Below are 21,394 nucleotides of genomic sequence, written 5' to 3' on the forward strand. Positions count from 1 at the left end.
ACGATTAAGCTTATTCAACACACTCGCACATATTTGCAATCTTCATGTTTTTTTGGGTTTTTTTATTGAACTATTCAAACAATTCTTGTCTGCCTCAAAAGAGGACAAATGGCCTTTAATGTAACGCTTACCAGAAATGTACCAGAATAATTAACAAAATGCTTCAACAGGGAATACAGCATCTAGCCATGTCTGATGCACACACATAATACTGTTATTGACATCTCATATACAGTTTGAGTGGAGAATTAATTTTAAAGTGTAAGTGAATGTCACATGACTATCCATTTGTGAGTTGTGGCATATCTTTGGAGGTGTAGCATTAAAAGTAAACCCAGGTCTTTAGCATTTTGCTAATACTCGTTACTGTTACTTGTTCAGGAGTATGTCATCTTTAACACTGACATCAAAGAATGTCGTAGATGTAGAATAAATGTCCAACTACAGTCGGCAAACTTATTTATAAAAAAATTATAAATAAATAACATAGAATGACACAAACATAGGAGAAAACACACCCCCAGTATGCCAGACCACTGTATGTTAGAGAAGCATGCTTACACCATAGAGTGAAAGGCTTTCATTCACTGGTTAAACAGAGAGTGGGTTGTATCAATAGGAGTGCTTTTGATGTAAATATATAGATGAGGAGAGAAAACTGTCGAAGGAAATTAGTGAAGAATCAATAACAAAACTGCATTTAGCTAAATCTATCCAGAACTTCCAGACAGGCGATGTTGTTCATGTACCCACCACACACACACACACTCTCTCTCTCACACCCTCTCGTACGCTCTCACACACAGAAGAATTGATGGTGTCTGTAGTGTGGCTCCACTCTTGTGATATCAGTGCTCGTCGGGATACGGGGCTCCTATCAGGTAGCCGTTGGTGCCGTGATTTTTGTTTGTCCCATTGGTGGCGCTGGTGTGGTGCTTCTGATTTGGGGGTGGGCTGTCATCCTCATCGGAGCTGGACTCAATGTCGCTGCGGTCGTCTTTAGACACCTGCGGAAAAGAAAGGGGCGGCTGGAGATTACATTTTTTTTCCTCATTAAAATTCCTATCTGTTTCATTATCTGAGGCAGCCAGGCATAACGGTGTTATAAATGGCTTTTGCATGTGAAACGGGAGCTGCCAATCAATATCAGGCAAAAAATAGAAAAAGAAGAAGAAGCCATAACATCTATTCGCAAACATGAAATACGGAGACCTCTGGTTTGATTGCTTGTTTGTCTGTAAAATGTTAAAAAATTATTAAAAAATGGCCACTGTGACTGTTTAACTGTTTCCTTCTATCAGTTCAAAACACACATTTACCATGCTTATTACTGTATTAATATGATTATCATATCATTTCTCAGATAATCTGCCACACTGATTTAGAGAAAATACACAAATGGCCACATGTTGGACAGTTTAACTAAAACATGACACGGACAATACTGATTTTTTGTTTTTTAAAACAACCTACTTTAATGTTTTGCAAGCTTTTATTCAAAATACACATTATTATTCATAGATTCAAATTTAGTCAAGTGCACTGTCATACGAGTTAAACCATTTTCTCTTCTGTTTTTTCCTTTGTAGCAACCTGGAATTTTAAACTCCTGCAGCGCACACCTGCATCACAAAATTTACAGGGATTAAAAAACTGATTCACAGCGTATTACAATTCATGATTACTGTTTATGAACCAATTGTGATGCTGTGTGTCAGGAAATCTTTTAGCCTCATGCTTTAGATAGTTACCTCGGTGCCTGAATATTAACTCTTTGCATGTGGTAGGAAAAGCTGCTGTGCTGGAGTTTAATGGCAGTATATACTTATTACAGTTCTTTTCCTCAAGTCAATAAAATAATTGTGTCTTTTTAAAATGTTTAGAGCGCTGTTTAATTTTCTCAAGATATCAAAGGCTGAAATAAGATGGTCTGCTGGCTGATCACATTTATTTTTAAATAACAAAATTTTAGATTTTCATTTTTAAAGATGAAACAATCTATTAATTATTATGAGACATGGCTGTGGACATGAGGAGGATGAGAATACCAGCAAGGTTTACCTTGGTGCTCAGACTGACAGTAAACTGGATTTTATTAAAAACACAGAAGCCCTCTACAAGAAAGGTCAAAACCATCTCCTTGAACATCTGCTAGATGGTGCTCAGGATGTTTTATACGTTTGATAAGTCTGTAGTGGCTGGTGCCATCCTAGGTTTCAGAAAGGAGGATGCTTGTCCAAGTTACCAGCCATATTGGACAATCCTTCACACCCCTATCTATCTCAGGCTGGACAGCCCAGGAGCACATTGAGCAAACGACTCGTTCCACCAAGATGCACCACAGATCGCCACAGATCATTCCTAAAAACTTTATAACTCCTCCGTATGACACATAGTATTGTTTTAAAAAACTTAATTTATCATTGCACTTTGAGTGCCCTATTTTGTCCTCATTATTTTATATTTTACATATTTTTAATAAAGTATTCAGATTTTACAGAGTTTCAATTTTCTGTCTTTTATATGTATATTTTAAGCGAACATCTGTAAAAAACGAATTCCTTCTGGCTTTAATAAAGTTTTCTGATGACATCCACAGACTAGCAGCACAACTGCTTAAAAGTAATTCTGAACTTTGACTTTAGAACAGCATGTAGCAGTGGCAAAGTTAAGAGTTTCTACAAGAGGAGGAGATCTATTGGATAGATTTGATTGACTAAAGCTGTTCAGATGTACTCAAATATGAGTATTATATTTTAGTAAAGGGAAAAAAATTATTACTGTATTACATTTTAAATCCAAAAACTGTAACAGACCTTCATTTGCCACGTTAAAGCTGAGGCTAACAGGAATGTCATCAGTTTTGTCACTGGTGATAAAGGAAAGCCTTGGACATTTTAATATTTTGATGGGAGAATCAAGGTGAGCAGCAAATAAAGTAACACAAATGCCAAATCTTTAAAGGCTGGGATTCAAACTGCCGACCTCGCGTTATGTAAAGTGAGAGCTCAACAGCTAAACTGCCAGCACCAATGTGTCTGTGAAGGTTCTCAGTCATCCAGGTCATCGTAGTCTAAGGAGCTTGGAAAGAAAAGCGTCTGGACTTCTTGAAGACGTTTCACCCAGACCTCTACATCGGAGAGACCAAACAGCCACTTCACAAGCGCATGGCACAACATAGAAGAGCCACCTCCACGGGACAAGACTCAGCTGTCCATCTGCATCTAAAGGACAAAGGTCACTCTTTCGAGGATGCCAATGTTCACATTTTGGACAGAGAGGACAGATGGTTTGAAAAGGAGTGAAAGAAGCCATCTATGTCCACTGTAAGCGACCATCTTTGAACAGAGGCGGTGGTTTACGACACCAACGTTCTGCCATCTATAATCCAGTTTTGAGATCCCTTCCCAGATGCCTTAACGCCCACTCACATCCTGGGCCATCTGACCTCAGGAAATCACATGATAGGGTGGGGCCAGGTTTCACAATGAGCTCACCTGAATCCCGCTTTCACACCTTGGCTCATGTGATTAGGTAGAGAATCATCAGGGGGTCCTTTTGTCCCTCTTTGGGGGGAAACTCCCACTGGGTTTAAATCTGGGACTCTCCACCATTTGACCCTTAGAACTGAAGAAGCTTCTTGGATGAGAGGTGAAACGTCTTCAAGCAACTCAAAGAAGTCCAGACGCTTTTCTTTCCAAGCTCCTTAGACTGCCAGCACCAATTTATCTGTTGTCGGTCTCAGTGATCTTGGCACAATAGGGACCATGTGCTGTGAGATTTACTGAAAAAGCTTAAAAACCTGTTGACACGATGGACTTAATGTTCTTAAAAAGTGATTCAACAGAGGCCTTTCATGCTTCTTAACAATAGAAACACTCGCCAATCTGACATGGCAAGGTTTTCGAATCCACTAGAAGATAGTGAACACAGAAAGAGATTCAAGTTTAGCTAATTTATTAGAGTGGACGGGAATTGCTAAAACAACACAATTTACTAAGCTCTTCCTACTTCTGGTGCTTTGATGACAACGGCACCAGTTAAAAAGTTGAGTTAAATGACCACCAAACCTAATTGGATCGATTGTCTAGGGAACCCAAATGTCTGTCCACAATTATGAGGGAATCCATCCTGTAGAGGTTCAGATATTTCAGAGGAGGTTGCAAAAGGGTGGTACAGGAAAAGCTAGGGAGTTTTCCACCTCAGGGACCATGAATAGCATGAATAAGAAGCTTGCAGCCAGTAACCACATTAGCTGCAAGAAATATGAGGAAAAACTAAAAGTTGTACAAAATGTCATGTACTTACATGTAACGGATTCCATTTTCCCACCTTGAATGTTGCAGGTTAGCATAGAAAACAGAAAGAGAAAGTCAAAAAATGGCCCATCAGAACACCACACACTATTTATAGATGCACTAGCAGCACAGCACCCTAGATACAAAGGTAAGGATTTTGCAAAAGGACTTGAAAGCAGAGCTGGGTTTTGTGACCTCACCTTTCCTTTGGAGATGGCTCTGCATGCTGTCTTCACTATGAGGTAGGACCAGAAGGAGTGGAGCAGCTGCAGCATGATCAGAAGCAGGTTGAAGACCCACCAGGATGGGTAGGGCCCTATAATCTCCCAACTCTCAAACAAGGTGGTGTTTAAAATCCTTCCATAGCAACAGAGGGAGACAGAGAAAATTAACTTGACATAAAGAACTAAAGCACGCCCCCTCATTTGGTGAATTAGGGCGAGTACACAAAGCCAAAAAAAGAAAGCTCTGCTCCAAACATATTGTTAAAATCCAGGTGTTACATGAAAAGGGAGACAGAAATGTGAGTGTTTTATTTACAGTCCAATATAAGTAGAGCAATAGTTTAAAATTTAATTAAAGTTGGCACTGTAAGAAAAATCAGTGTGTTGCCTAACTTCACATGACACACGATTGAAATTTTAAGGGTCTAAATTTAACCCTGGAACAATTCTTCCAATTCGGTCTGTGAATCATCCTCCAGATACTGAAGCCATGGCAACAGCTTTACAGTAATGACAACTTTACTACGGGTGTGGTGGGGGCTGACTAAAATGTAGCGTATAGGAGCATTATATTACAGTATGAACAGAGGACAGAGGATGTGGGGGTGCCGGCTAAAAGCTTCTTTCTGGGAAAAAAAAAAGACTTTACTGACAAATATTTCTCAAAGGACTTCTCCAGAAAGCCCCTAATTATCGAAGACAATCTTGATTCTATAAACTCAAAACAGCATTTTTGTGCTGAACAAGAATCGATGGTATCTCAAAGAAAAGCAGACGGCTGCAGCTGCCTGACTGGAAAACTAAATTACGTCTCTCTTCACTTGTGAAAGGTGTGATAACGCTGTGGCTACAGATGACTGTGGAATGACTTCCGTGCACACGACTAAAATAAACGTATTTATTTTATTTTATTTTTTATTTTGAGTTTATTTATTTATGACTGCAAATATCAGTCAAAAAAGGCAAATAATAACTGCCATTCGCAAAGTTACTGAAGAAATTAATTCAAGCTTTTAGAGAGTAATTAAATCTTTTAAACATTTAATTAATCTTCTCTTCTCTCTGTTACAGAAATTTGGATGGATTAACTCCACTTTATAATGCCGAATAAATTGAAGGTAAAACACCTAAAAAGCAGCGCCACAAAACGATGAAAGCTCTTTTTGAGTGGAAATCACTTTGATGTTTTTAACAATCCCATCAAACTCTAGACACAGTTTTCAAAGATAAACCAATAACCATAATGATCTGCTTTTCATTTACTGATATGTTTGGCTTTCTTTGAGAGTTTAAAGCTGTGGTATCCATAGTAACTATTACTTAGCAACACAAATTCAAAGAGATTCTGTCTGAACTGCAAACTGTTGTGCAGAAAAAAGAAGGAAAAAAAGCCATTGAGATCTTGATGGCTAAATTTTCAGAGATGAATTGCCAAAATAAGCAGAGCAACTCAGGCATCTGCTTTAAAAAAAAAGTTCCGCAAGTCGTGTGAGCACATGCATGCAAACGCAAAAGGCTAACACACCTGCACTGAAGCCTGGCTTTAGAAGGATGCCAACTATGGTACACAACAAAGAAGAAAATAACACTCACCAGATGGGGTAAACTCCCAGCCTGGAGCTTATGAAGAGAATAGCAAACATTGCAAATAGCAAGTTGCACAGTATCTGACATTTGGCATAGTTGGTCATCTTTGCAGCCTGGGGTTAAAAAAGAAACAGAAATTAATGTAAATAACATAAAAAAATGGAAAAAAACTCATGTTTCCAGTTTGAATAAAAAAACCCCCACACTACATTAAAGTCTGTTAAATGTGTGTAGGTTACATCAATGCTGAAAAGGTTGTGTGGGAGGTGAAGCCTGTTTTGCACGTAGTGTAGTCAGATTAGGGTACTAATGTGCAGATAAACATGAAGCCAAACAAAATCCTCATGTTCAACATTTGCGGAAATTAAAAAAAAGAAATAAAAATCAGCCATTAGCCCATACATATATACAGCCATGTCCCCGGTGACGCTCTCCTATCCCTTCAGCTCTTGCTTGTTGTGGGGTCTACTAAAGGTAGAGATCAGGTGACTGATCACAAGATCAGGTGAGATGAGATGACTGGCAAGGCTGTTCTTTATCCTGAAAGGCTCTTTCAGGTTGTTTTCACTGGATGCGTGGGGTTGTTGTCTTGCAGAAGAAAGAAATGCCTTCAAACGGGTTTGAATGCATGCACATTGCTCCTGTGTGCCCCTACATTCACCCTTTTAGTTCGGTCAGCAGTAAAAGTATTGATTAATGCTGCATGCCAGTTCTGCTGACAAATGTAAGGGAGCCATAGCTGAAGCACTAAAGTGTTTTCTCTGTGCTTGCTCTAGACTTACCTCTTTGAGTGCTTTTGACCGGGTGTGCAGGACTTTTTCTTTAAATTAATAATCTTGTTGTCAATAGGTCATACCAGGTCATTGCTTCACTCAGGTTTTGTGTCAGGCATTTTTTCTTCTTGTCTTTTACCATTTAAACCAGGTGTTGATTTTGGCAAACCACATATGTTCATTTCTCTTAAAAAACAATGTGGTCCTCTAAACCTAATCCTGCTCTTCATTTAATACTAATGGACACTGGTCAAAATGGGAATTGTCACCAAACTCAGTGAATTTGTACATAAACCATGAAATAAACCACAGTGGTCATGTAATATCCAAGACCTTTATATTTGGGATCGCTGTGTTAAAAGGGCTACATCTTACCCATACAGTTTTTCATGAATGTCACAATAATTTTGGGCTTTTAATGATATTCTTTGAACTGTTCTTTTTCCAGGGTGGAATGATGGGTGGACCTGGCTTTCAATAGCTTTCCTAAAGCCCCGACCTCAACCCTATTGAAAATGAGTGGACTACTTAAACTTAAAAGAAACCCGACCAATTTAAAAGAACTCTACCAGTTTCGCTACGATGATTGGTCAAATATTGGCCAGAATTATGCCTGAAGTTTGTTGATGGCTACCAAAAGTGTTTAGCTGAGATGCATCTTGCTATGGGGACATTTACCCAAATATCAGTGAATAATATATGAATAAGTTTGACCCTGTGTGGATGAGAGAGGTTTCTATGGCTGAGCAGCTCCTGTAGGTAAATGTGTAGGCAACCCAGTACTTTTGTTCATATAGTATATGCATAGAGTTGTTGCTACATGGTATGGTGTGTTGTTCATACTGTGTAGACTGTGTTTAAATCACTCTACCCGCACACCCATCTATCCATCCACAGTGTTTAAGTCTCTCCCCGGATCCTCACCTCTATCAGCACGTCAGCTGCATCGTGCAGACACATGACCAGAGTTCCCACTCGTGCCATGTTGTTCACATAGGAGAATACAATCAGAGAGATTGTTGCCACATGGTGCAGGAACATGATCAGGAAATCCTGGGGAAACAGCATCCAGCAAAATGTCACATAACTATAGAAAAAAGTTTTAAAATGTTACTGCATGCTGCACATATTACAATTTATGCAAACAAAAATAGCAAATACACCCCCAGTGCCCAAGCATTTCTGCAGTAGTGCATTTAAAAAACAACAACTAGATATTCACACATCCTACTATCTCAGGCACAGCTGTGTCTCAAAAAGGGAAGATCCCACTGAGAAAACAGTTTGCAAGATCTTTCTTTTTACAGTGTAGTGTAGTGTTGGAGGAACTGGGCCCTGTATGCTTCTTTATCTTCCTTAAACATATCAGGGCTGCAGTTTTAAAACATTTAAATATTGAATGAGGTTTTAGAGTTGAAAGTGAGCTAAAAGTTATGTTTCTTCAATACAATCCCTGCTGTAACTACACAACTAACGATATTGGTATGAGCCGTTAGGTTTTCTAGCTTTGAATAGAGCTCCAGATGACTAAGGGGCTGGGCCGGAGACAAGAGGGGCATTCCTCTAACAAATCTTTAGCTACTGAATCATCTGAGGATGGCAGCTTAAAGCACCCAGAACCAGTCCAAAGTGGCAAGTGAATGAGGAGAGAAGATGAGCAGGAAGAGTAATGATGCAAGATAGAGAGTGAAAGCAAGGCAAGAGTGTGCAGGGGAACATACTGAAATTGGCAGGGGATGCAGAGGACCTCCTCAGCGTAGTGCTGTGCATGAAAAAAACTGAAAGGAGAAACAAAAACAGACAACATGCCAACAGTCAACAAAGAGATGACAGAGTGAAGGCATACACAGCATGGCATCGTGAGGGCTGCTGCTGCTTGCTGCTGTGAGTGCAGTGAGCGGAGTGTGTTTGAATAGAGGGCAGAGCTGGGATGGAGTGGAGACAGGAGTACGATCATGGCTGGAAGGCATGCAAATTGATGCTTAATGAGCCAAAAGTGTGGCCATTTTCATAAAAAAAAAAGATGAAGTGGGATGAAGATGATTGAATGCTTCCATGGACTGACTTTCAGCTTAGACACAGACCAAGTTGGTTCTTTAAAAGAATGCACAGCAGAGAATAAAGGGATCGTTTGCTATTATCTTTTTCTTTGTTATCTGTCGTACAAATAAAGTTACAGTGACTGATATATACAAGTTTTAAATCACTCAGCGTACATGCATTCACACCCTATAAGCCTAAACCAATTTCTGATTGCTTTAATCGCTCGGTTTCAGACAGTTTTTTCTACTGATGAATCTGTATGATATTAAAGCGAGGTGCTATACACACTCCTCCTGTTTATGAGAGCTAGCCAATCAGAAACTGCATGCAGTTTCACTGTTGTAGCTGCGCGACCTGTGCCAGAAATCTGATTTGTTCTATGTACGTGCAAAAACCTTTCACAATAAAACCACTAGACATATGCTCTGTGTGACTGCAGTAATCTCAGAGTAGTATATAGAAGTGTATTGAAGCTGGCTCTAGGGTTTAACCACAAACTTGGTCCTAAAAGAAAATTGAATTTCACCCTTTTTGTGTTTTTGTGAACAATGCTAAAATATAAGACGCTAATAAAATAAAGGATTATATATTTACCTATTAAGTACACACACTTGATAGATAAAAAGGCTGGTAAAAAAAATAGTCAAATAGTAGTTTGAACCTAAATTAGCTTAAGCATTTATTTTACATATTAACTATAAGACATATTCCTTATGATTTTATATAAATCATAACAAATATACATTTATTCATTTGTGCACAAGAAAGTCCACTGCATTAGAAAAAAGTCAACCTCGAAAATATGAGAAAAAAAAGACTTATTTACCTGCTTGCAGATAAGCAAAATATGTAGCCCATTTTTCTATAGAACAGTGTTTTTAATAATATACGGATCTTCGGTTATAGTGATTTATTGCAACACTGGGAAGAAAAAGATTCCTTTTTAACTACTGTCTTGACTGCCTGTAGGTGCATATATCTCAGCACACACATCAACACAAATCATTTTGTCAAATGTGACACATTATACCCTCAGTGGTCACTTTATTAGGTACATCTGTTCAACTACTCGTTAATGTAACTATGTAATTAGCCAATCACATGGCAACAACTCAATGCATTTAAGCGTGACTTTGAACACTGGATAGTTGTGGGTGCCAGACACGCTGGATGAAAAAAAGAAAAAAAAAAGATATCCAGTGCTTTGTTGATGCCAGGGGCCAGAGGAAAATGACCAGACAGCTTCAAGCTGATAGGAAGGCAAAAGTAACTCAAATAACCACAGGCTACAACCAAGGTATACAGAAGACCATGTCTGAACATGTAACACGTTGAACCTTGATTCAGATGGGCTACAGCAGCAGAAGACCACACTGGGTGCCTCTTCTATCAGCTAAGAACAGGAGACAACTCACACGGCCTCACCAAAATTACTTCCTGCTACAACATTTGGACCATAGGGTCAAGATTTGGCATAATCAACATGAAAGCATGGATCAGTCCTGCATTGTATTTATGATTCAGACTGCTTCTGGTGGAGGTGTAATGGTGTGGGGGAGTTCACTGTACTTAAATGGCCTCCACAGTGACTGGATCCCAATCCAATAGAGCATCTTTGGAATGTTGTGGAATGGGATATTCACATGAATGAATGTGCAGCTGACAAACCTGCGGCAACTGTGCGATGCTGTCATGTCATTATCGACCAGACTCTCTGAGGAACGTTTCCAGCATGTTGCTGAATCTATGCCAAGAACACTTAAGGCAGCACTGAAAGCAAAAGGAGGTCCAACCTGGTACTAGGAATGTGCACCTAATAAAGTCACCTTTGACTGTAAGTTCAGTCACTGGCTGAAGGGATTATTTAAATGTAGTTAATCAAAGTTTTTGTAAACTAGTTAGAATAAAGTGTTTTGGCTTCGTGTTAAAGTTTAGTTAATTTATACAGTGATAATACAATCAAACTGATTAAAACAGACTAAACATCAATCACAAAAGGATCGGGATGTCTTTTCTATGATAATGCTACTTACACTTGCATAAGAACAACACGTTTTTCTAGATTCAAAACAAATAAGTAAGTAAATAACCTTGTTCTCTTTTCCCTTCTAACAAACAAATGATGATTTGTGCCACTGGACATGCATGATGTGTGTTTTTTTATGACATGTGCTCATAATTACCTTCCTCCTGATGTCTGTGAATTGGGAAAATAGCAGCGACAGATAGAAAGACAGCTCCAGTATATAGTAATAATGGATGTCCACAGTCAGTGGCTGCATAAACACACAAAGCAGCAGAGTTAAACTAAATATTTGATAGGTAGTAAATCCAGGAATGCTGTAACATGATCGCAAAGGATGGGTAAACATTGCAGAGTAAATGTTTACCTGGTAAGGGTAGTTGTACCAGCACTCTTTAGTGTTCCATAACCATGGAGTCTACAAGAGATGAGAACAGTATGTTTATACCTTAGACAAATAAAATCAAACAATATAATAAAAAATATTATTAAACTTTGACTGACTTGTTGAGGGGCAATGATAGCAGTAATTCTTTGGCTTATATAAAACTCAATAAATGCTAGATTGCTATGTTCTGCTCACACCACCATAGGACAAAAATCTCGAGTAGTGATGTAAAGATGAGAAGAGTGACGGCAACTGAGATGCTAAAAAAAATGTGTTATAAGCAAACAGTGACCCATCACTGGGGCTGAGTTTACTCTCCTGCGCTCCTCTCCAGACCCGCTCTATTAATAAATCCCGCAGAGGCTGGAGCCTGCAGCAGCGGCTGCCAGGGACTTAACTATTTTCACAAAGTGCTTCGTCATGCAACTTGTGTCTGTGAGAGATTTATCCTGCTCTGTCTCAGCCACTGCTGTGATTGTGTTAATATACGGATTTTCATGAATTTATGTATGAACTCTATTAAACCTATCTCAGTCACATATTTCAGTCAAATTTGCTTAACTGGCTTGTTACCATAAATGTATGAACTCTACAAAGTGTGGCTTATTGATGTGTCTGCTGGAATTTCAGGCTTTTTAAAGAGGAAACACCGTTTCAACTGGAAGCACTGGGAAGCCCCTAAACTACACATAGTAGGCTTAAGGCACCGCATACATGCATACATATTCACGAAGGTAAAAATATCTTTTAACAGGACATGAAAAATGGTCAATATGAATATTATCATTACACGGGTATAGTTTTAGGTGTGGTAACCCTAAAAGTTAAGCTAAACATCTGGTTAAATGGTATATGTCATAAAAGGGACATTTTAAAAAAGCCATGCTTTATTGATAACACACTTACACTACTCACCGTAGGAAAGCCACAATTTCCAACAATGACAAAGTCACTTAATTAATTAAATAGCTGTGATGACCACTTTAAATGTCATCATCTCAGTTATTTCAAGTCCTTGTTGTTGTATTAGTAGGTGGCCCTTCTTACACGGGATAACACGACACACAACAGAAGCTCATTTGAACATTGGCTTCCAGCTGTTAAAAACTACATGTCACTATAGTAACACAGAAAACCCCCTGACTGATTAGAGGCCATTTTTATTCCTCTACTGCCTTCCCTCTTCCTTTTTTTGTCTTTATAAAATTAGTCACTTTAATTAAATTTTATCATGTACCGCTATGCTTTAAGTGGTTTAGAAAATAGCTTCACATCTCACAGATCCATATTAAATCCAGCTCCTGTTACAGAAACTCTTCTTTAAGTAAAACTTACCTTTTTAAGGAATCGTACTCCGTAGGTAAATATGTATAAGTAGAATGTAAATCTCCACCTGAAACAAATAAAAAGATCATGACTATAGACTCATCTGATCACAAAAGTCTAGATATTTTTGTGATCTTTAGTTTTTCTTTTGGGGGTGTAACCTTAAAAAATGTGTTTAGCAGCAGTGGATTTCAGTTTTGGTCCAGTCTGGAGCAACACTAGTATTAAAGACAGCCTCCTCTAGCTCTGCAGTGCACACATATTTGCAGTTGTTTATATTTATCTTTTTTTTTTGCACATTGATTTCTGTTTTCTACAGAATCCAAACAAAACACATTCTGAGACCATTTTGAGGAGAATAATGACCTGCATCCCAAAATGTTTTCCAGAATCTGATGTAATACCACTCGTGCTGTATGCTATTTATTTTGTTTAATCCCTTGGTGCAACACACTGTGGCACACAATGTGGCTGTTATGCCTGTAATTAGGAACTGGAAGTGGTGTAAGGTCTTCTTATTCAACTCTGCAGTCTAGGGCAAATCAATGAAAATAAGACGTCACTGACTTCCCTTGTGAGGTCTGGAGTGGGGAAAATAAACACTCACTCTGTCCATTCCCAACCCTTCTCTGCTTTATGTAACCCTGCACATAAATTACAGTAACCACAGCTACACAATGATCGGGAAAGTCATCACGAGGTCTGACTTCGAGCTTACAAGAAGGAAACTGCTTCAGCTGACACATCAGTGATCAAAGATGTGCTTATAAAATACCTCCTACTTATCCCAGTCATCAATTGGGAGGAATGATTCAAGATTGGCCCCTTAGCAAGCCCCCTATCCAATGCAGCTTCCATAGTTGTGCAAGCTGCATTACGCCAATTATTTCATTCGTGTCTCTAAATGGAGACAAATTAACCCACAAGGAGAAACTGTGATGACTTCATTAAATATTTCAATCCTCTGAGATGTCACTGTTATCTTATAGTATCCTTTTTAATGCATCTCCACACACTAAACAGGTGACAGCTGGACAGAGATTTCCACAGTTTTTTTTAGAACAGCAGTAATATTTGCAGTGGTTAACTTAATTAAATAAAAAAAGTAAGGCAAAAGCTGGCAAATGGATTGAGATTGATGCAGGGTATTTCTAGTATTTCTTGACTTTTTACACCACAATTTACATTCACAAAGTGCTTTATTCTAGATATACAGATCTTTTATCTGTTACACACACATGCGCACAACTATGGATGAACTTTCACCCTCATATGAACTAGACTGACTCACTCATCTTCTAAGTTAGTAGAAAACCTCGTGAGCCCAATAGATAGTCAGCCTAATAACACAAACACTACTTATTGTGTTCAGCTGATTACTATAAGTTACTATAGATGCCTAAGTGTAAAGGTATGTCTCTGCATTTTTAGTTTGCATAAACTCTTTTGAATACAGTTGTATAACTTCACGAATCGAACCAGAGGAACAAAGCAGAGCTTGACTTCTATGACACGGAAGAAAACATCCACTGACAGACGATGTGGATCCTGTCATGTGAAACAAGCATTTGCATGGGGTTGCGTGGTGTGGTTGTTTCAACAATGACCTCAAATCAAACACCTTTGGACAGCTGCAGGCCCTGAAACTCCACAATTCATAAACGCTCAAAAAAAGAGAACAAGGTAAATCCATATCGGCTCCTTTGTGCAGGAACGAGCTGTTACTCGCGATGAATAGTAGAGGAATTATTACCACATTGACGTGCTGCTTGTGGAAGCCATCATTAACTGCTTTTTGTGTCTGATCAACAGTATTGTAAGAGCAAATCAGCTGGACGAGTCTACCTGAAACACAGTAAAGACTGTTGCATGGCAACTGGTTGATGAAGCCTGCAAGAGTCTTTTACAAGTGCTACTGAATCACTGCTATATATTTGCAATCACAATGACTCACAAATGCTTCCTTTGAATAGTTTTTTTTTTCCTGTCGTCAGGCACCGATTGAGTTTTGTCATTATGAGTTACACTTTTTCAAATTGATGATGACAGTTGAGCAAACTGGCACCTTTTAAAATTTAATTATCTGAGAGCTGCTGTGTATTTGGTGCCCTCGATGGAAAAGCTATTAGCCAATTATACTTTTAACTAAACAATACCGTGTATCAGCTGTGGTTAATAGGATTATTCTTATGCAAATTTAGGCATACAAACTATAGTTCATACAACACATATGCTTAAGGTAATGCTCGGATACAAACACCGTCTTTTTATAAGTGCTTAATCACGCTTTAATAAATTGTTTTTTTTACGTATGATGAAAGGCTGGATTTCAAATTTAGACAGCTCAACTAATCACAGAGAGCTCAAATGTACCTGTTTAGACAGGACATTGCTTGAGGGAGGAAATAATTGCAGGAGTGACTTTGATTTGATTAAAAACTCAGTAATGAGGCTGCTTTTATTCTGAAGGTAGCGCCTAGTGTTGGAATAAAATCATAAAAAGCAGATCGTACTGGCTCATTTAATTTACCTTTGTCACTTCTCCAGGTGGGAAGCTTGAGCACCAGCTGGCTGCAATTGTCTGCATTCATACTGTTCAACATAACAATTAGGCATGAGTCTCCAGCTTTATCAAAACTCACCAGTCAGGAAGCTTTGTCCCCTCATTGCAGTTAGATCAGCAGTAACAGCTCTGATATTATTCAGGTAGTAATAGGTACCCCGCCTACCTATGTATATTTGTCTACTTTGGTTTAATTACATAGACACAATTTTGAAAATTACTGAAATGAAAAAGCTTGTTAAGCGCCAGTTTGTTTTAACGTGGTGCTGGAACATGGCGAGCAGTCTGAGGGATAACGTGTGTAGCCGTCTTCTTTGATATGCACATGTAAATGTCTCTCAGCTGCCCTAAAAGCATCTGCTGAGCACAATCATAGTTATTACTTGTCAGCTTGAAGTCTGGCAAACTGCTTCTGAAGTGTATGAGACTCACACACCTACGTGTTGTTAGAGGGAAAGCAGTAATGAGGATGCTGGTAGTCTCAGCTGCTGATAATGATATATTTCTGGAGAGTTTAAATGCATCAATTCATTTTCGATAATCTACTTTTAATCCAGTTAAAAGTTAGGAAACATTTTGAAATGTTATTGACATTTTTAGATGTAAATTGGACAGTCTCGCAGTTGATTCTTTTCTTATTACTTTGATTTATTTGGTTTTAATCTTGCTTTAATATGTTTTACCTTTATTTGCAATTATATTGGTGCGGTCATTATGTTTTGCATCTCTCTCTCTCTGACTCCTGGTTTCAACGTGCACTGTATTCTTGCACGTTTGTATTGTTTCAGTTTTTAAACTGTTAGATGAGGAATATGTAGTAGTTTACACATTCTCCTAACAATCAAAAAAAGCCCCGGTTTGCTTCCAGGAACTGTCAGGAAGGGCATCTGGTGTAAAAACTCAGCCAAATCGAACCCCTTGTGAAAGTAGCTTTAGATGAGGCATCGTCACCAATAATACCCACATGAAAATTAACTGAAAACTCAGACTATATAAAAAAGATGGATGTCCTTTGCTGAAACTGCATTTTCAGTTAAAGACAGAGCTATCTGAAACCCCTGAAAGCAGAGTTGGATTTTAAAACTTTCTCTACAATAGTCAGTGCTGGTCAAAAACTAGACAGAACTGGAATAACCACCTCTGCTTGCCATTTCTGCACATGAAATCAGAATACAGATGCTCATGTGATTTGTTTTCTTTTGTATTTTGCTTTAGGGAAATGCTTTTTTGTAGTATTTGAAACAATAGCATGCAATCTTAGGGGATGCTTGAACCATTAGGATATCAATCAAGGGACTGCTGTTGAAAATTCGGTTTGGGTGATATCCAGATTCTGCCTTTGGAACATGGTTTGAAATGCTGACTTTAGGTAGTCTGACTACATTTCTATGTAATTTTGTTGCATAAGCACAATGTAAAAAGTTGAATTTAATGGGATGTGTTCAAATGACATTAACTTGGCTGATATACATTCAGTTTAAACCAAGCATATTTTCCTCAGTGATTAATTATTTGAATAAGTAAACCTTTGAGTTTATATATTTCAGATGTGTTTTAATCAAAAATAATGCTTCATGTTTACGAGGGCAAACAATACTTTATTGAGTGTACTTGTCCTTTAGTAAAATAAGAAAAGATGAGATTTAAATTCAAATATTTGAATTTAATTTGGAAGAACGTGTTTATCCTTTTCTTCTGTTTTTAGTTTCTATGCTGAGATGAAAAAACTGCACTCCTATGTACCACCTGGTAGGAGGAATTTGTGCATTTCCCTGAATAATCCACTTCAATTGGTTGTAATATGGAAAGCAAAAAAAATAAAAAAAATACTTGGATTTAGTAGCAGTCCATTTAATTATGCATCAAATATTAAGGGACACCTGACATAGATAATATAATATAATATAATTATATTATTTAATAGTATTAACTCTAGTAACAAACATTCTTTGTCACTGTCTTTAAAACAAAGGAAAAAAGTGGGTAATTTTATTCTTTATGATAATTTCTTTATTCTCAGTTAACGCAACGATGAAGAAGAATGGAGCAAGATGAGATCAGACAACTGGAGCTGTTGAGCACATCAAAGCGAGCTCCTGCCTCAGCCTGTAACGACCAAGAACTGAAAAGAGGAAGGGCTCTACTCCCCAAGTACACTGCAAAATCTTAATTTACTGTGAAGCCTCTTAGTCTGAGTGGGTTTTCATTTCTTTATGGATTTTCAAAGTTATTGCAGGTTTGTTGCTGAGAAAAAAAATAGTACACTTGACTGGATGACTTTTTTCTCTCTTTTTTTTGCAGTCTGTCTGGGTAACAAAAGCTGGGAGACAAAGTCCATGCAGAGCCTTCATTATTTTCAGACCAAATGTGTCTACTACATGCTCCCAGTCTGCATAATGAAAAGAACAGACACCAAATCAGCCATCATGACAACTGCGAGACAAAGAATCCTATCAGTCTGCAACAGCTGTGCATGAGGGCCTAATTAGAGCACAATCACTGCTAGAAGGACTGAAGCCAGACAGTTTGGAGGACTGCACTGTGGGCAACTGAGATTCACAACCTGGACATACTATTGCAAAGCCCCGTGTTGTCTGCTATCAATTATGCCGAGTGCAGATAACAGTTTCGGCACGGGTGTTGCTTTGAACGAACGAATGCCAGCAAAGCATGTACAAAAAGCCCTTACATATTTCATACAGACACAAATCAAATCTCTCTTTTCAATTTCTTTTTGTGTTCAGATTCTTCTTTGAGCTTGTAACAGGGGTCCAGTAGTCTAATCAGCTGACAGTGGTCTCCTGAGTGAACAGCAGCCTCAGGCAGATCAGAAGATGTGAGGCTCCCTGTGTCTCAAACTGCCAGATTTGCTCTACCGGTGTCAGACATGACCCTGCTCTGACAGCGACACTCGCTCGTTGGCCTTTAACATCACACGCCAAGTAACTACAATTTCCCTGATGGCAAATGCTTTACTGCAGATTAGCCAGTTCTCTATTACAGACTGAGTGGGATTGCTGGTTCGCACTGGGACTATTATCCAACAGCAGCACCAGCATTTATGTTGCAATCTTCATAAGCCGTGTAAGACACAGCACTGACTAACCAAAACTGAAGCAGCCCTCTTATAAGCTTTCAAAGGACCACACCAGCATTTCTGCTTGAATTTGACCACAAAGCTGAAATAAATGATCACTGACTGATTATCAGTTGAAGACTCAACATAACACTAACTGGAAGAGAGGAAAATTTAACATAATATATCGCCTGTGTCCAGTGTGTTTCTCCTGCGCATACCTCAGCTCAATTTAACATCAATTCAGCTCTTAAGAAAGAGCCTCCCTCTCATCTTAGCAGGATCCCAATTTAAGATCTTAAAATGCTCTTTTCTTCCCTCACTGTTCTAGTCTTGATTTATTTGAAATAATTACTCCATGAGATGACAGTGAGATCCAAAAGAAAGGTTGATTGGCTTACAACTGGAACAGTATCAGGAGTTTATCTTAAATTCAATTAAATTCAAATCTCTTCTCCTATCTTGTTCTATGCTCGTCCTATTAATTCTCAAGTTGGACAGGACAGTTTTGTTTCAGATCGAGTTATTATTTTGGTTCTCTGCTCTCCTCTGTGTAATTTCTCAAATCTCATATCTTTAAATTTGACATTGATTGTCAAAGAAAAAAAAAAAACTCCAACAAGGTGAAGATTTTAATGAGCATCTGTCACTACAGCCCTCAAATTTCCCCTTTACATTCCTGCCTCCATTTCCCTAATTTGTTTTTTATGAGTATGTGCACCCACACAATTTACTTTCAGTTCCATACAGTATGAAAATGAACTTGCAGAGACATGAAACAAGCTCGATTTTTAAAATCATTAACCATGCCTGCTTTTACTGCTGTCACAGATGTGTTGTTGATGAGTGGTAAAACAGCGCAGCCGATTCAAATGACTACACTCACAACAACTGTGACCAAAAGTTAAGCACCGGTGCACAAACTCTGATGTTTATAGAGAAAAAGAAACGTGCAGAGGAAACATGGCGTGCAGCTAAGTGAGGAATGTCTTGATTATAGTTTGTCTTACATGCTCTCACAGAATCTGGCGAGAGTGCTGGGCTTCTCTTGGTTGCGTCGTTGTCTGAACCAGCGCTGGATGGTCCGCACATCCCAGTCGAGCTGCTTGGAGAGACCCTCCAGCCTCTTCTCATCTGGGTGCTGTCAAGAAAATATAAACACTCCATAGGTTAGATGTAGTTCAGTTATTAAGCTATAACTGAATGATAATGAGAAAAAAAATGAAAACGTGGACAACCTTGGTTATAGCAGTGAAGACCTTTTCCAGGATGGCATTGGGTTGTGCTTTTTGCGGCCCGTTAGTCTGGATCTTCAGGCCCATGGCACATGGTCTGGCAATAAACCTGCAAAAAACAGATCATGACACCATTTACATATTAAAGGACTCAGTCTCTTTTCTTTTATTCTTTTAATTAAGGACACTGGAGCAGTCAGTAATGCATACTCTTTCTCTGCAGGTGCTGAATAACAGTGTACTGTAAAGATCTTTTGACCACAAACGGTTTAACACAGAGGGGAAAAAAAACACGTATGCGTTGAACTGCTGAAGTGTAGCATCCACGTAGTATTGATGAAGAAACAGTAAATGACGCCACGGTGTGACTTGTTTGTCAAGATGTGGTGAGAGAGTACACAAGAGTTGACAGTCAGCTGCTAAAGTTAACACGTGGCTGTCTACATGAACAAAAATAATAATACTGATATTAAAAACTCCCCTTACACAGACATATTTCATGAACGAAAAACCAGCAAGTCAAACATCATCGGATCATTTTAACTTTGTTACTGAGCGTAAATGAGGGCTTAGTGTGGAAATGTAAGGCCTCACTCACTACTTTGTAAAGAAACTCTCATGACAAGCATTGCTGTGATGACACCATCGTGGCTTAACTGTCAGACACATGATCATGCAACATGCAAAACATCACAAATGGAGCAGTGAAAAAAAAACCCAAAACACAACCCCCCACCGATAAGATAGGTTAAAGGAAACGGTTTTTAGAACGACGGTTTGCAGAAATTATGGTTTGGGCTAAGAGGACGGTTGAGTGGATTGGCCAGGTATGGTAACTTGGCCGCACAGCGTGTGCATGTGTGTGTGCCTCGACAGATGCATCAAATGCAGACAGCGCGTAACGCTGCGGCCCTGCAGAAAGAAAGATGATCACCCTAGTGATTTGTGGGCTAACCAGACAAGATGCCATTGTTTAGGTACCAGACTGACACACATGGACAGCGGGGTGTGCTGCATCGTTCGCCGGAATATTTCGACAATAGAAGACCGTGTCACAGCCACCTGGATTAACGCATGTGCGCGTCGACCCACCTTTCGAAAACCAGTCGTATCATAAAGATGCAGAATGCTAAAGGACAAGCCAGATAGAGATCCTCGGCTTGCGGAAACGTTGCCTCATCTGTGTTTTTTAAGTCAGCCCAGGTTACATTGTGAGGGAGCCAGAATCTCTCATTCCAAAACCACGCCAGAATACCGGCCATCTCCCTGCAGCAGACACTGTGACCGGGTCGAAAGAGAAATGATGGCCCGCTGTATCTAGGAGGTCTCTCAGATGCGATCTGACGGCACAGGCTCTGCTGATGATGAGATATCCGTGTGCGATCGCCGTCCGTCCGTTTCCCCTCAGCTATTCCAGTGTAGGGAAGTAGACTCAATCAGCTCCTCTGCAACTGATTGGTGCGCGGACATGTCATGCAAAACAGTCAGCGCACATGCCGGGGCTATACCACGGCGTCATCAAGGTAAAGCACTGGGGTAACACTCAGCCTAACACAGTATAGCTGAGTCCCCTTTCATAAAATACAGAATGGCGTTTGCTTTATTTATACTCCTGTTTTATAGGTGTGATGCTTTTATTGTTGGAGAATCATGTAGTAATCTGCCGACCTGGTGATGACTCACCTTCAGATACTGAAGATACAGATTTTTACTGTCAAGCTCAAACTGATCTTTAATGACTTTTAGAAAGAAAAAAAGGACAATAAACATTGACACAGTGGAGCATGCTCCACCGTTTACCGCTGTGCTTGGTAAACTCTGCCACCTACTGACAGATTTCGTGTAGTAACCCTGATCC

The 21,394-nt window shown here is 39.1% G+C and overlaps 1 protein-coding gene across 1 annotated transcript; it reads right to left on the minus strand.

Moving 5' to 3' along the window:
- Positions 1–16: 16 nt before the first annotated feature.
- On the minus strand, positions 17–21,083 carry cers6 (ceramide synthase 6). The gene is made up of 11 exons (XM_085134628.1): positions 20,629–21,083; positions 19,540–19,645; positions 19,312–19,442; positions 12,672–12,729; positions 11,316–11,366; positions 11,109–11,201; positions 7,807–7,935; positions 6,116–6,222; positions 4,499–4,655; positions 4,309–4,332; positions 17–1,007 (listed from the first exon to the last, which is right to left on the minus strand). Exons 1-11 carry the CDS (start codon positions 20,796–20,798, stop codon positions 849–851), a joined length of 1,185 nt encoding a protein of 394 aa, XP_084990754.1. The 5' UTR covers positions 20,799–21,083; the 3' UTR covers positions 17–848.
- Positions 21,084–21,394: the final 311 nt, after the last annotated feature.

Source organism: Neolamprologus multifasciatus, chromosome 16 (genome assembly GCF_963576455.1).
Source record: "Neolamprologus multifasciatus chromosome 16, fNeoMul1.2, whole genome shotgun sequence".
Taxonomy (NCBI): Eukaryota; Metazoa; Chordata; class Actinopteri; order Cichliformes; family Cichlidae; genus Neolamprologus; species Neolamprologus multifasciatus.